This window comes from Chiroxiphia lanceolata, chromosome 21 (assembly GCF_009829145.1).
Source record: "Chiroxiphia lanceolata isolate bChiLan1 chromosome 21, bChiLan1.pri, whole genome shotgun sequence".
NCBI classification, from domain to species: Eukaryota; Metazoa; Chordata; class Aves; order Passeriformes; family Pipridae; genus Chiroxiphia; species Chiroxiphia lanceolata.
Genome location: NC_045657.1, coordinates 5,735,930 through 5,749,381, shown reverse-complemented (window position 1 = coordinate 5,749,381; position 13,452 = coordinate 5,735,930). Strand labels below are relative to the sequence as shown.

General features: G+C 45.8%; 2 protein-coding genes across 4 annotated transcripts in view; one reads left to right on the top strand and one right to left on the bottom strand.

Annotated features, from left to right (window-relative positions):
• Positions 1-872: 872 nt before the first annotated feature.
• On the bottom strand, positions 873-5,173 carry DOLK (dolichol kinase). The gene is made up of 2 exons (XM_032707966.1): positions 5,030-5,173; positions 873-3,355 (listed from the first exon to the last, which is right to left on the bottom strand). Exon 2 carries the CDS (start codon positions 3,267-3,269, stop codon positions 1,698-1,700), a length of 1,572 nt encoding a protein of 523 aa, XP_032563857.1. The 5' UTR covers positions 3,270-3,355; positions 5,030-5,173; the 3' UTR covers positions 873-1,697.
• Positions 5,091-13,452, top strand: part of NUP188 (nucleoporin 188) — a 26,377-nt gene continuing 18,015 nt past the window's right edge. Inside the window, exons 1-13 of one of the 3 annotated variants that reach the window (XM_032707936.1) lie at positions 5,150-5,193; positions 7,067-7,121; positions 7,305-7,470; positions 7,712-7,785; positions 8,364-8,448; positions 9,087-9,167; positions 9,618-9,662; positions 10,245-10,337; positions 10,466-10,585; positions 10,957-11,168; positions 11,927-12,041; positions 12,264-12,464; positions 13,190-13,279. In XM_032707936.1, the coding sequence (XP_032563827.1) occupies positions 7,438-7,470; positions 7,712-7,785; positions 8,364-8,448; positions 9,087-9,167; positions 9,618-9,662; positions 10,245-10,337; positions 10,466-10,585; positions 10,957-11,168; positions 11,927-12,041; positions 12,264-12,464; positions 13,190-13,279 (1,149 nt within the window). In that variant the 5' untranslated portion in view covers positions 5,150-5,193; positions 7,067-7,121; positions 7,305-7,437. Of the gene's footprint in view, positions 5,194-5,493; positions 6,323-7,066; positions 7,122-7,304; positions 7,471-7,711; positions 7,786-8,363; positions 8,449-9,086; positions 9,168-9,617; positions 9,663-10,244; positions 10,338-10,465; positions 10,586-10,956; positions 11,169-11,926; positions 12,042-12,263; positions 12,465-13,189; positions 13,280-13,452 lie in introns of those variants that run through there. The other 2 variants (XM_032707934.1, XM_032707935.1) reach the window with 2 other exon arrangements.

The following is a 13,452-nucleotide window of genomic DNA, read 5'->3' as shown; positions in this document are numbered from 1 at the left end:
GCTTGTGACAGAAACAGCTCAAGCTTTGTCTGTGTCTTTCCATGAGAGGAGTTAATAATTTAGAATTCTGCTGAGGAGGGATAGTTTGTCCTCTGATTATGTGCACCACTACCTGCAATGTGCAAAAGCACCTCGTTCAAGTGCATAAGTGAAAGTAAAAATCTGGATTGATTGGTAGGATTTCCTGCTAAAAAGTGAAGGAAACTCAGCCCAGCACAGTTACTGAGTTTGGTTTCCTACAGAGAATATCTGACAATGTATTTCCTTATTAACTGGCTCTGGCCAACTTTGGCCTCCTCAGGAAAAGCAGCACCAAGTCCCAGGAGCTCTGCCCAGGCAGGGGGTGAATTGGGCAATGCTGCCTCTCAGCTATTCCAGTCCTGGCTTGTTGCAGGGACAGAAATACTAATATTGGATTCTAGAGCCAACACTGCTGACCCAGAGACTGGTTTTAGCCACCCCTGGGTGTTACTCTCAGTCCCAAGACACAGTCTCAGCAGGACAGTGTTGTGTGAGGCACCTTGGACCCTCCCCAAACTGTTCCCAAAATTAAAAGGGGGTCAGAAGTTAACTTCAGGATGCAAACAGGAATCCTGGAATGCCAGTCTCCTGCTTGGACACATCTCAGGGGAAGGGAAGAGGCAGGGAGGACACGTGTGCTTTGTTCTAGTGGCAAACCAGTGAGAAGAGACTGTCAGTATAGAAGTGTTTAATACATAAAAATAAGGTGGGCTTTCTGGCCACAAAATAGTAGTTGTAATTTTAATTAAGTGGGCAGAATTCAATGGCTTTATTCAATTTGTTGATAGAAGGATTTTTATAAATTATTTAATTAAACATCTGGCTAAAAAAAAATGTGAGAAGTAGAAAAGTGCAATAGTAGTAGAAAATTTTATTGACTTGAACAGATTTTCTGCTTTCAGAATTAATGTGTAATTAGTTTTAGCTGTGACTTTGCTTCATTTCCCCCCCCCCCCCATATTCATTCCAAATGGATTTAGAGATTAAAATCTTGGGAAAGACAAAACATTCTTCTCATTGAATAAAACTTCAGGGCAAAAAATGTACTGTTGTTATTAGTAGGGCTTGGAATGAGTAGTGTCTGACATTCCCAAACCTTCCCCACCCACCATGGATGTGGCAGCTACTGAGTTTGGAGTTGTGTTTGTGGCTCTTGCTGATGGACTGGACACATTTGGACTCTTGTACCTGCTCTGAGTGCCCACCCTTGTTATCAAACATGCTTTACATGGTGCTCATGCAGAAATGAGAGTTCACATGTTCACTAATACAAGATGCAGGACTCAGTACAGAAAACAAGGTACAATACAGAGGTGGCAATGTCTGAGAGATCTGCTTATTTATTTTTTCCCCTTTAATTGACTTACCTCTTCTTCCTCTGCTTCCTTTGCCTCTGGACCCCCAGAAGAAACTTGGATAGTTGGATTATTAAACACAGGCTGTTTTTATCAGTCATATTTGTTGCTGTGAGAACCTAACTCAGGCTGTTTTCAACAGGGGGGGAAACAAGAACCAAACCAAAACCTTTATTTTAAATAAGTCTCATTTCTGATTTTAACTATTTTCTCTGCTGTACTAAAAGTAGTGTTTAGGTCAGCTTTGAGCTTCCATTACAGTGCATTTTCTAGTACCACTTTTCTCTAGGAAGGGAGAAACCTCTGTTCCTGGAAGTGCTTCTATGCCATGAACATGATCTGGAGGTAGAGAGGCAGCAGCAGGTTATCAATTTGGGTGGTATAAGCTTCCAACAGAGAAACCAAACTCACAGATGCCAGAATCCAGGCGTAGCTGGAGTTCAGATTCACACTGCTGTCAAAGATCAGAATCAGGGCCACAGCAATGATCTGAGCAAAAATAGCTGTCATTGTCCCTTCAAAGGTCTTCTTTGTTCCTGGCCATTTGATCTCCCCCATTGTACTGCCAAAAACAGAGGCAATAGTGTCTCCTACCCCCACTGCCAACACTCCGGAGTAGGGCACCAGTGCTCCTGCCCCAGACAAGGTGCCTTTGGGAGCACAAGATCTGGGGAACAGCCACACTGGGAGGGACATGCCAAGGAGGAGATAAATATGAGTCAAGATTAGAGGGCCACTGTCCCTTTCATCCAAGAAGAGAGACAGCAAATGCCTGAGGGTTTGGCCGAAGGGTTTGATCCTGAAGTACCGGACGTATTCCAAGAAGATAAACACTGCCAGGCACAGCACTGCAGCAACATAGAGGAGCTGACGGTCATAAATGAGTCCAGGGACATAAGTGGCTACAACAATGAAGTGGAAATATTTCCTGGTGATAGTGGAGGCCTGGTGTTTTTTGGATTCAGACGATCTCTTTGTGTTCTGGTAGAAAACCACCCCACAGGCTGAGGCAGCCAAGAGGGTCCAGTACACGAGAAGGTAAAGTCTTGTCTCTGTCTGAAACAGAAACTGCAGCAGCCAGAGCAGAGGGTTCCTCTGGATGAGTCTGTACAGCCAAGGCATGATGACCCCTAAGCCCAACACTGCTGTCATCATGTGGAAGAACATGGAGGAGATCCACGTGCCTGAATCCATGAAAATGAAAAGCACAGTGAAAAAAAGACCAAGGAGAACAACTCCAACAACTGCCACCAGAAGGAAGAAGTCAGTGGGATCCCCTTTGCCCTCGACCACATTCAGTGAGCGTTTAATGAGCTGATTGAGGACAAAACTCACACCTCCAAGAACCAGCAGCGCTTCCCCGGGGGTGAAACACCGAGGCAGCAAGTACAGCAGGATCATACTGAGGTAGACAAAGATGAGCAGCACTTCCAGGACCTCTATGACTTCTGAGACAGCCAGGGAGTGTTTCATGGTGTAGACGATGACGCTGCCAGCCATGCCAGTCAGGATGCAGGTGTTGGTTGGCACGGGTTTGGTGATGCCAACCGCCAGCACCGACAGGAAGAGCGCGAGCAGCATCCCCGTGGAGGCCACGACGACCCCGAAGCGCTCGAAGTACACGATGCCGGCGGCCCGGCACCGCTCCTTCATGACGATTCCCAGCAGGGGGATGACCATGCTGGCGGGCAGGAGGCCGCTGTTGGCCGCCCCCCGGAACTGGAACACGGCTTTCCCCCCTTGGAGCAGCCGGTCCCACTTGAACTGGACGTAGAAGGCCTGGAGGGCCAAGGCCAGGGCGCACCAGGAGAACCGGTCCCACACCACCCCGTGCACCGAGAGCACGATGGCAAACACCACCAGGGACTCCACCAGCACCGGCTTGTTCAGCATGATTCCAGCTTTCAGAATCTGTCTCAGGAATCCTGATGTGCTCAGTTGTCCATTAGGAAGAATTCCCTTCCGTGCTACTGCAATTCCTGTTAAAAAGAAAAGAAAGAGCAAACAGCTAGAGCAGCTTCACTTTTAGGGCAGCTTCACTTTTAGGGCAGCTTCACTTTTAGGGCAGCTTCACTTTTAGGGCAGCTTCACTTTTAGGGCAGCTTCACTTTTAGGGCAGCTTCACTTTTAGGGCAGCTTCACTTTTAGGGCAGCTTCACTTTTAGGGCAGCTTCACTTTTAGGGCAGCTTCACTTTTAGGGCAGCTTCACTTTTAGGGCAGCTTCACTTTTAGGGCAGCTCCTAGGAAAGGCTAAAGCTTTTGCACATCGTCTCCCCCTGTCAGTACCTTAATTCCTGTTTTCTGCAGCAGAATTTCACGCTGCCATTATTCTGGCACCTCTTTTAGGACCTTTGAAGGTCTCAGTTTCTGTATTTCTCTTGGCAGTGTTATGGCTGATACAGTTGCATGTATCCCAACTAAGACACTGCATTGCCTCATCCTTTCTGGCCCAGCCTTAAGCTGATTAGCAGCAAACTCTCATTAAATTCTGCTCCCCAAGTCTCATTGCCAATATCTACACCAGCTCCCCAAGAAATTTATTTAAAGTTCTGTTTTGGGTTTTCACTCAGTGTTGAATGGTGTCATCAGACCATGAGCCTGACAGAGATCTCAGCACCAATATCACTGAGGAACTATTCCAGTTTGTACCATCAAACTCCCTCACACTGGGTGTCTGCAAGGTTTAGTTATTTATGATTTTGTAATGAAAAGTCTTAATTATTAATAGGTTGCTTTCTGGCATCCTTGTTCATACAGCCTGAAATACTTGATTGCCAAACTTCATTCCATGTACTGTTGCTACATAGCTTGATCAGGCCCAGAGTGAGCTTTTGCCATCACATGTTATGTTAAAACAAGAGAAGAATTAATCATATGTTAAAAAAAAACAAGTCTGGGCAATATGTACCTATAAGTAATGATGATTTTGGGGTTCCACTCTGCTGTTTCTGCACACTGGGGAGGGGGAAGCTTAAGGCTTATTTGAGAAGAGGCAGAGTAAATCCACCTGCCAAAGAGTGAGAGTCCTCCCCCTCAGTCTGGCAACGCTGAGGTTGCAGCCCAGCTCTTGTATCAATAATGGCACATGACAGCATCCCCCAGCCTGGCTGAGAGACAAGAATTTCACCCTCTGTGAGGTCTTTGCTCTAATGCAGCAGCTCTGAAAGCTCTGGCCCCTGAACCTGCAACACGATGTGTTTCACTGCTGAATTATTTCATTTTCTTGTGCCTGCAGCAATTCCCTCCTCCGCAGCTTTCAGGTAGCGTGAAGCTCCTCAGCGCTGCCACTCTCTCATCACGAAACGGGACCCGTCACGCCCCGATCCGAGCCACACTGAGCGCTCTCTGCCCGTTTCGCTATCCGCCTCCCGGCTGCCCTGGGCAGGAAAGCTTCCCACTGATGTGCTGCCAAACGCGCGGTATCCCTCGCCTGGCTGCAGCCCCTGCCTGTCCCCTCTCTTCACCGTGTCCCCTCAGCCGCCTCACCCACAACCCAGCCTTCCCTCCTGGGAACCTGCGGCAGGGGACAGCGGCCGCAGCCGCCCGCGGAAGGTGAGGGAGGCGCTCCCGGGCGATCCCCGTTCCCCCCGCGGAGCCCCGAACACCCCTCGACCACCCCCGGCCGCCTCCCGGCAGCGGAGCGCGCACCCACCTCGCAGGACGCCGCCATCTTGGCGCCGCCGCTGTCACATGACCCACCGGCGGGGAGGGGGCGTGGCCCACCTGCACCACGTGACGTCAGCGCGGGAGGAGGAGGCGGGGCGAACGGTCACGTGAGCGCGGAGCGAAGATGGCGGCGGGCGGGCTGAGCGCGAGGTGCGGGGTTGCGGCCGCCCGGGCGGGGGGGAGCACAGGGGCGGCCCCGGCTCTCGCTGCGGGCGGACCGCGCTCCGCGGGGCCGGGAGGGGAGAGGGGTCGGCGGGGCGGAGGCGCCGGGAGGGTTTAACCGCGGCGGGGCGCGCGCCGGGCTGGCCCCGCCCCCCCGCCCCGCGCGCGCGGCGAGACCCCGCCCCTTTTCCCCCCTCCTCGCTGAGGGACCCTCAGGGACCCCCCGGCCCCGACGGCCGGAGCGGGAGCGAATGTCGGGGTTTTTGTGTTTATTTTACGGTGTGCGGGGGGAGCGGCCGCGCAGGACGCGCTGGGAGCCGTTGCTTTGGTGGGGCCGGGGGGCTCCATCCCCGCTGCCGCCGCCGAGGTGCCCCCAGGCCCCGCAGCTGCTGCCCCGAGCGGGGGATCGCGCCAGGGTCGGGCTGCGCCTCCCGCACCTCTTGCAAACGTAAAGTCAAAGTAGACACGTGGGAAGCGTGTCAATGAATCACAGTTTCAGTGATCACCTCACATCGGTGCCTTCGTTTGTCCTCAGAACTCCTGTCGTTTATTTTTGTCATTTCTTGTAACGTTTTTATGCTCTGGAGTTTCCCTGGTGTGTAATTTTTTTAAAATGAATGCCTCTAAGCCCTAAAGGGGACAAGAACACCACTGTTAGTTGTGGTTGCACGCAGAGCTTTCCTCCTTTAGCTTCTAATTAATGGACGGGCAACAAAACACGGTCTGTTTATTCACAGACGAGGGAGTGAAAAATGGAAGGGTTGGCTCTGCCGGGCTCTGTTCTTACAGTGAATGACAAAAAACGTGCTCAGGACAAACAAAGGTACCAATCTAACATGGTAACTGAACCTGGGGTTCGTTGAATTGCTTCCTTGACACTGCTCTTCAATTGTTGGTGAAATTCTGGGCTTTTGGGTGCTCTGGCCTGGAGAGTCTGAACCCAGAGCTGGTGCTGACCATGTCAGGAGAGGCTCCTGTCAGGAAAGTGCACCCAACTATCGAGGAATGAGCAGGGAGAAATTTATGTTGATAAGTGTCCTGGAAGTAATAGCTGTTGCCATTCATCAAGTGGCACCACGTGTCAGAAGTTGCAGATGCCTTTCACTGCCACAGGGAGGTACTTTGATGATGTTGTTCTAAAAATAAGGCAATGAGTGCCCTTGCTTTGTAGACAGTCTATGTGAGAAGCTGTGGTGTTTACCTCCTCATTTGTAATACATTGCTAACAAATAATTTGTCTAAATGAAGTACTCTTTTTGGCAAGCACCTTTTCTCTGGGCTGTTTTAGGGAGACTTACTTTTCTGGATGTATGTGCCAGGGTCAGGATGTGATCTGTAATTCCTTATAGTGCAGGTTGGCTTTTCTGCAGAGTTCTTAGGAAGGAAGAAGAAGGTGAGGGTGAATGTTCTGGAGGCTGTGTAAAAATCTTGCAGTTTTTCACTTCACCCAGGTTTATGCTCTGCTTAGAGCGGAGGATGAAACTGTGATGGAAGAGTTTATTTGGAGGAGAGCATTGAGTGTAACTGAATAAAATATTGCTCTATACTTTCATTAAGTTTCTTCTTAATGACCTTCAAACGTCCAAGTAGCAGAATCAAATTGAACTGGTAACCTGATATAAATGGGAAGCTTTGATATGAGTGCACAGTGTCAGTTGTCACCTTCTTTGGGTCTTTCCTTGGTTCTTCCAGGACGTCTGAAACTCCTCAGCTAAAAGCTGATGTTCCTTAAATCATTTTTCTTGTATTACAAGGTGATCTGCTCCGAGTTAATTGCAAGTTTGAAAAGGCATGAGCTGAATGGAAGCCTGAGATAATGGTCATAATTAAAACACTTTGCACCTTTTCCCATTGTTTGCAGGAGCAGCAGAGAATTATGGACAATTCTGCTGGGCAGATCAGCTTTAAGAGAACCAGTAAGTCCATGTCCTGCTGAGCAGGTTTGGCCATCACTGAAAGGGCTCCGTGGCCAAATACATCATTTGTACAGCTGGTTGAATATTAGTGAAAATATTCACTGTTTTGCTGTTTTTTCCCTCTTCCTCAGTGTGTTTTTTGTTCCTCTGTTACTTTTTCATTCTTCCACTGCTTGTTTACAGCTGCTGCATGAACTGCCTGGAAGGGTGTATGGAAAAGGTGGTTCCTTTTCTGGAGTGGGCACAAGTGCTGCTTCCTAGACTGGCTGGCCTGGGGTGTTGATGAGTGGTGCAGCCTGCTGCCTTATTTTAAGGGATGGAACCTGTGCTTCCAAGAATTTGCCCAGAGGTTGGAAATCCAAATGTTTCTGAACCCAGTCCATTGCCTCCTATTTCCTTACCCTTCCTGGGATTAGCAAGGCAGGTCTCTGCCTCACTTTCCTGGAATCAGTCTGGGTCACAGACACCTGTCTTTTGTTGTTCCCGTCTCTGTGGTGGTGGAATTTCCTTGCTTTCTATAAATTTAACAAATCTGGTACTTGGTAGTGCACTTTGAGGAGTCTGTTCAGTGGTATTTGTTTCTTTTTTAGGCCCAGATTGCTGCAGAGTTGAACAAGCACTGGCAGAGGCTGTTAGAGGGACTGTCATACTATAAACCACCAAGGTACAGTCACTGCCTGATTTTAGAAATGAACTTCTAACGTGAGGTTTCCCAGTAAATAGAGGATCACATTGAATATTTATCTCTGATTACATAAAAATAGATTTTTGCTCTCTTGCATGACAAGACTTCAGGAGAGGAGGAGCAAGAGAAAGTACTTAATCCACATAACATTTTTGGGTATGAAATAAAGACCAGAAAGAAGTAACAGCATTTTCTGCTGTCACTGGTGTCAGGTGGCTGTTAACCTCTGCCTTTGTGAGCTGCAGCACTCATGCAACCTGTGGAGAAGTGACTCCTCTTGACACTCAGTCATCCCAGAAAGACATCCAGATTCCCTCATTGAAAGAGGTGGAATGAGTATAATGTGCATTATTACGGTGATAAAATTGTGAACAATGTTGAGATTTATCTGGTGGGAAGGTTGCTGAATATTGTTGTATGAAATATTGAAAGGCCATTGAGGAAAAAGCAAATGTTCAGTTTAAACTGATAAAACCTAGGACTTTAAAATTATGCCTGTTTAGTTCAATCCTTGGGATTGCTGCATTTTTAGTAACTAAAATTTCTTTTCTCTTTAGTACGACTTCAGCAGAAAAAATTAAAGCTGATAAAGATGTAGCTGCTCCACTAAAAGAGTTGGGTCTGAGGGTCAGCAAGTTTTTGGTGAGTGAAGCTGCCATCTGGTTATTTTTTATTCCTGGAATGAATTGTTACTGGGATTCTTATATATAAGTAATCTTCTTGATGTTGAGTAGAGGCAAATTTAAGGTCCTTTGAATTCAATATAATCTAAAGGATGTTAGAATGACATGTTGAAGCTGTAGGTCAAACTTTTCCAAAGTGAGGAGTGACCTTGAGGTGCTGTGGTTTTCCTGGTCCTGCTTTTCAGCAGCAGCACCTGCTATTGTCTGTCTTGGGTTTTCCAGGACAACTGCTCAGCTAAAAACTCATGTCCCTGGAATCAGTTGCCTTGTTTGACAACCCTCTCAGTTTACCTGCAGAGTTCTGTTTCTTTAAGCCACAGGTTTAGAGTTCAGTGACTGAACTGCTTAAATGGCTCTGATGCTCCTTAAGCTGAATTTAAACTCCTGCAGCTCAATGGCATCAAAGCTTGTGTGTTTGGTTTTAAACAGAAGTGCTGATTAAAGCATCTACCTGGTGCAAAAGTGTTCTTTTGTCATATTTTGGAAATTATTTGTTTTGAAGATAAGAACTGCCTGAGTATTTGGAGAGAATCTTAGTCTTTATTGAATTCAGTTGCCTTTTATGAATTTCAGAGCATTTCTCCTTCTTTTGTTTAGGGTCTGGATGAAGAGCAGAGTGTGCAGTTGTTACAGTCATATCTTCAAGAGGATTACAGAGGAACAAGGGACTCCCTGAAGGTCCATAGCTCCCATTAATGTTCTGTTTACTCCACATCTGTTCTTAATACCAATAGTTTGTTGATGCCCATGGGCACACGTGAGCCTGAGTTCTGGCTTGGAAATGGCTTTGTAGATTTTATTCTCTGAACCTACAATGCTCCAGTGCTGCTTTAAGGAAATGTGAGAGCAGATATCCAGGCTTATCTCTTCCTGCTTGAATCTCTGCAGGAACTCAGCTCCTCTCTCTATCACAGGAATACAGGAAAGCTACAGATTTGTGAATGAGAGTGGAGATGAAAAATAAATATGCAGTTAAAAATTAGGGGTTTGTCTTTGTGCTTTCGGAATCTCTTTCCAAAAGAAAGGGAAAGAAAAATTGCCTTTTTTTCATTTCAATCTTTTTTGTGCATGTGTGTTTTGCCAGTAGATCTGTCTACAAGTCTTTATTTTGCTGTATTTTGTTTACAGACAGTTCTTCAGGATGAAAGGCAGAGTCAGGCTCTGATGCTGAAGGTTAGTCATTTCCATTTGTTTTTTTCTGTGGAAAACACCTGTTGGCAGAGAACTCACTTTACTTCTATGGAAAATCTTAAAATAATTGAAGCATTCCTTCATGTAATGAACAAGTTTTAGAAGGTGCTTTTAAAATTGATGGATGTGCATGTAGATTTGAACAGTGTTAGTGATTGCTAGAGGAATGAAATTTTAGACTATGTGAGGGAATTTAGCAGGGTTGATGTACACTCCCTTGTTTTCCAAAGCTTGTATTTTCGTATGTTACTGTCTGAAGTGACAACTCTGAAAGGAAGGATGATGATAATTTTTGACAGAGATTTATAGGGATGTCTTTTTTCTTTTCTTTTCCAAGTTTTCTCACTTAACAGTGTAATTATAGACCTCTCCTTGTGGCCATGATTTATTGCGTTCCGTAAAGTTAATTAAGTGTTGTTTTTTCCCCAATAACTTAAAAACTGCTCAGTTGAAACTCCATCTGTAATAATGTGTGAGCACCCTGCATTCCTGTGATGGGAGAGGGAAGTGCAGGGGAGTTGGGCACGATATCAAATTGATACTGGTGGCACTGTACACTCACAGCTCGCTGACTACTACTATGAGGAGAGGATCTGCATCCTGCGCTGTGTCCTCCACCTGCTCACCTACTTCCAGGATGAGAGACACCCTTACACAGTGAGTACAGGAGTCCTGGGCATGATGCCACTGAAATAGGCTAAATATATAGTAATTCCTCACTTGTGATTGTGAAAAGCACACGAGTGGGCACGTGAGGAGTTCGTTTATTTGTTTGTTCCTTTAAGGCACAGTACTTCCAGTGTGTGGAAAAGTTGGACAAGGAACTAGTCCCGAATTACCGGAAGCAGTTTGAAGCGCTGTACAAAGCAGAAGCTCCTACGTGGGAAACACATGGAAATCTCATGGTACTTTGTTTCTTACTCGTATTTATCTGACCTTTAAAGTCTTTCCTTATATGTAGTGCATTGGAAATATATATATGTGGAGGAGCAGTCAAACAGGATGTTTCTTCTGGTCCAAGAAACATAAGATTTGTTTCCTCTCTAACAAAACACTCTTCCGCTCAGAAACAGAGGGTTGCATGAAACATATTGTTCCTTGTCATAAATCCACAGATAGCCCTGGGCTAACAGAGCCATTTATGTGTAGTTGCTCATGATCTCTTTGTATTTATAGTGGCTTTCCTTACCATTGACACAAGTGCTGGCTAAATGGACTGTTGAACTTCTCTGATTGCTTTTGCTGCCCTGTGATGGTGGAACTGTCCTTTGTGCAGACAGAGCGTCAGGTGTCCCGTTGGTTTGTGCAATGCCTCCGTGAGCAGTCCATGCTGCTGGAAGTCATCTTCCTCTACTATGCATACTTTGAAATGGCACCTGATGAGCTGCTGGCCTTTGCAAAGATGTTCAAAGAGCAGGGGTTTGGCACGAGACAAACCAACAGGCATTTGGTGGATGAGAGCATGGATCACCTGGTGGATCGTATTGGGTAAGTGTTGTGTGTGTTTGTGAAGTGGGGACAGAGCAAAACAATTGTTCTTCTCTGGAAAAAAGCATTTATAATTCTTGCTGCTGCCTCTTAAAACCATCACTGTTTCAAACTAAGGATACGAAGGCAAAAAAGTTTTTTTTCTGGTCATACTGAAGGTTTACAGCAAAATGAAGGTGTGACTGCAAAGTAGAGAGGTATCCACAGACTAACTTTAATCTAGTATATAATTTTGCCTTTGGTAAGGTTGGCAGTGGAGATACAGTGCCACTCCTCCTTGGATAGTCTAGTGGTAAAGTGAAATTGTATCTTCACAGTCCTGTGCTGGTCTGGATGCTCCCTGTGTGGAGGTTGGTGCTTTCTCTGACTTGTATTTTTACCTGGGTTGCCTCAGTTCAGCTGTTGTGGGTCTGCCAACAAATGGCAGTGTTGCCTTCCTTGTGCTGTGTGGGACATGACTCGAGGGGCAATGAGAATCCTGCCAAGTGGCAGAGAGTTACAAAGGTGGAAAAGCTATCTTCGAATTTCGTGACTTTTTCTTCTCTGTTCAACCCAGAAATGGTGTTTCTGAAGATTGCATTTGGTCCTATGTCAGAATTTCAAGACAAAATTTGGATTATGTGCTCTTAACTCCCTGTAATTTTTTATTGCTTTAAAGAAGAGCTGAACTAAAGGACCACTTACAGTTTAAAAAACCCCACCTGAATTCTCAAATAAAGTTTCTGACCTACTTGTTTTCATTCTTCTCATGGCTGTAGGTACTTTAGTGCTCTTATTCTAGTGGAAGGCATGGAAATCGACTCCCTGCATGAACGTGCTTTGGATGACAGGACAGAGGAGCACAAGATGGCCAACAGTGAGCACATCCACCAGGTAAAGCACTGGCACAGTAACCAACCCCTTGTCAGGCCTAAGAGAACAGAATTTGTTGTGATTACCCAGGCACTGCTGTGTCTGTGCATTTCTGATCCTTGGGTTTGTTGACCGAGTGTAGGAACTGGCATCCACATAACGTGAGAGGCACAATCAGCTTGTTGAGTGTGAACTGCTTTCAGGAGATGTCAGTTATTTTGCTTTTGTCTTGTCTCTGTGCAGGAGATGGACAATCAGCTGCTGCAGTTGGGGGATGTCTCCCATCACGCTCCGGTGCTCTTGGCCTGGGCTCTGCTCCGTCACACCATAAACCCAGAGGAGGCCACAAACGTGATCAGGAGGATGGGCAGCACTGCCATCCAGCTCAATGTGTTCCAGTACCTGACAAAGCTGCTGCGATCCCTCAGCAGTGGGGGCAAGAATGTGAGTTTCTTATAATCCTGTATGTGAGCTCCTGATTTAACTGCTCCTGGTGTAAAGCTGTGATAGGATGATTTTGAACCAGTGTTCTTTCAAGCTAAATCTGGTTTTAAGCGGTGTGCAGTAAAGCATGGTCTGTCATCTTGCCTTCTTTCAGTGAGGATCAGGAATCAAGTTGGAATGAAACTGATTTTTATGCCCAAAGAGTAAAACAAAACAGTCAGTTGTAGCAGAATAGATTGCAGTTAATCACATTTGCTGATTTGCCTCTATAGGTGTGTTTGCCATTATGGATCTTCAGTACTGGATGATTTAACTCTGCACTACTCTCTATGTATGGTTTCATTAGACAACACTGTGTGTGAGAGTAAACGACTTTGTAGGTAGAAACCAGTGACAGCAAATAGTTTAGATTTCTATGAACACTTAATAAAAAAATATGAATACTTAATAAAAATAAATAAATAATCTATGAACACAAAATTTTTAAAAAAGTGCTTTTTTTTTATTTTGATGTCTGGAAGGCATTTCTGGTGATAATGGTAGTGATAAGATTTCTCATTTCAGTCAACTATTTCATGTTAATGTGCAGATCCCTGTTTTGCTGCCCCTGTGCAGCAAGGATGTATGAGAAAGGCAGTAACTCAGTGTGTAAAGCATGTTGAGTAGAGTTGCAGTGTGTTTGTAATTCACAGCCCTTAATGTCTCTGTGTATTCTTCCCTTGCAGTGTACTGCCAGCACAGCTTGCATGTGTATTTATGGACTTCTTTCCTTTGTCCTGACATCACTGGAATTACATACATTGGGCAATCAGCAGGTAAGCACCCAAGGCCCCTTGCATCTGTAAAATAATTTAAAATAACCTGTCATAACTGATGCTAATTATTTGTTAAATTGCAAACTTAGATGAGTTGCATGGATTCAGCTGGCTGTGGGGTCTGGAGTTGGGTATATTGGGTGTGTGTTTCTGTTTTGACTCTAGGAAATAGT

What these genes read in the sequence shown, in the direction of transcription:
- DOLK (XM_032707966.1), bottom strand. Translation starts at nt 3,269, where the DNA reads ATGCTGAACAAGCCGGTGCTGGTGGAGTCCCTGGTGGTGTTTGCCATC.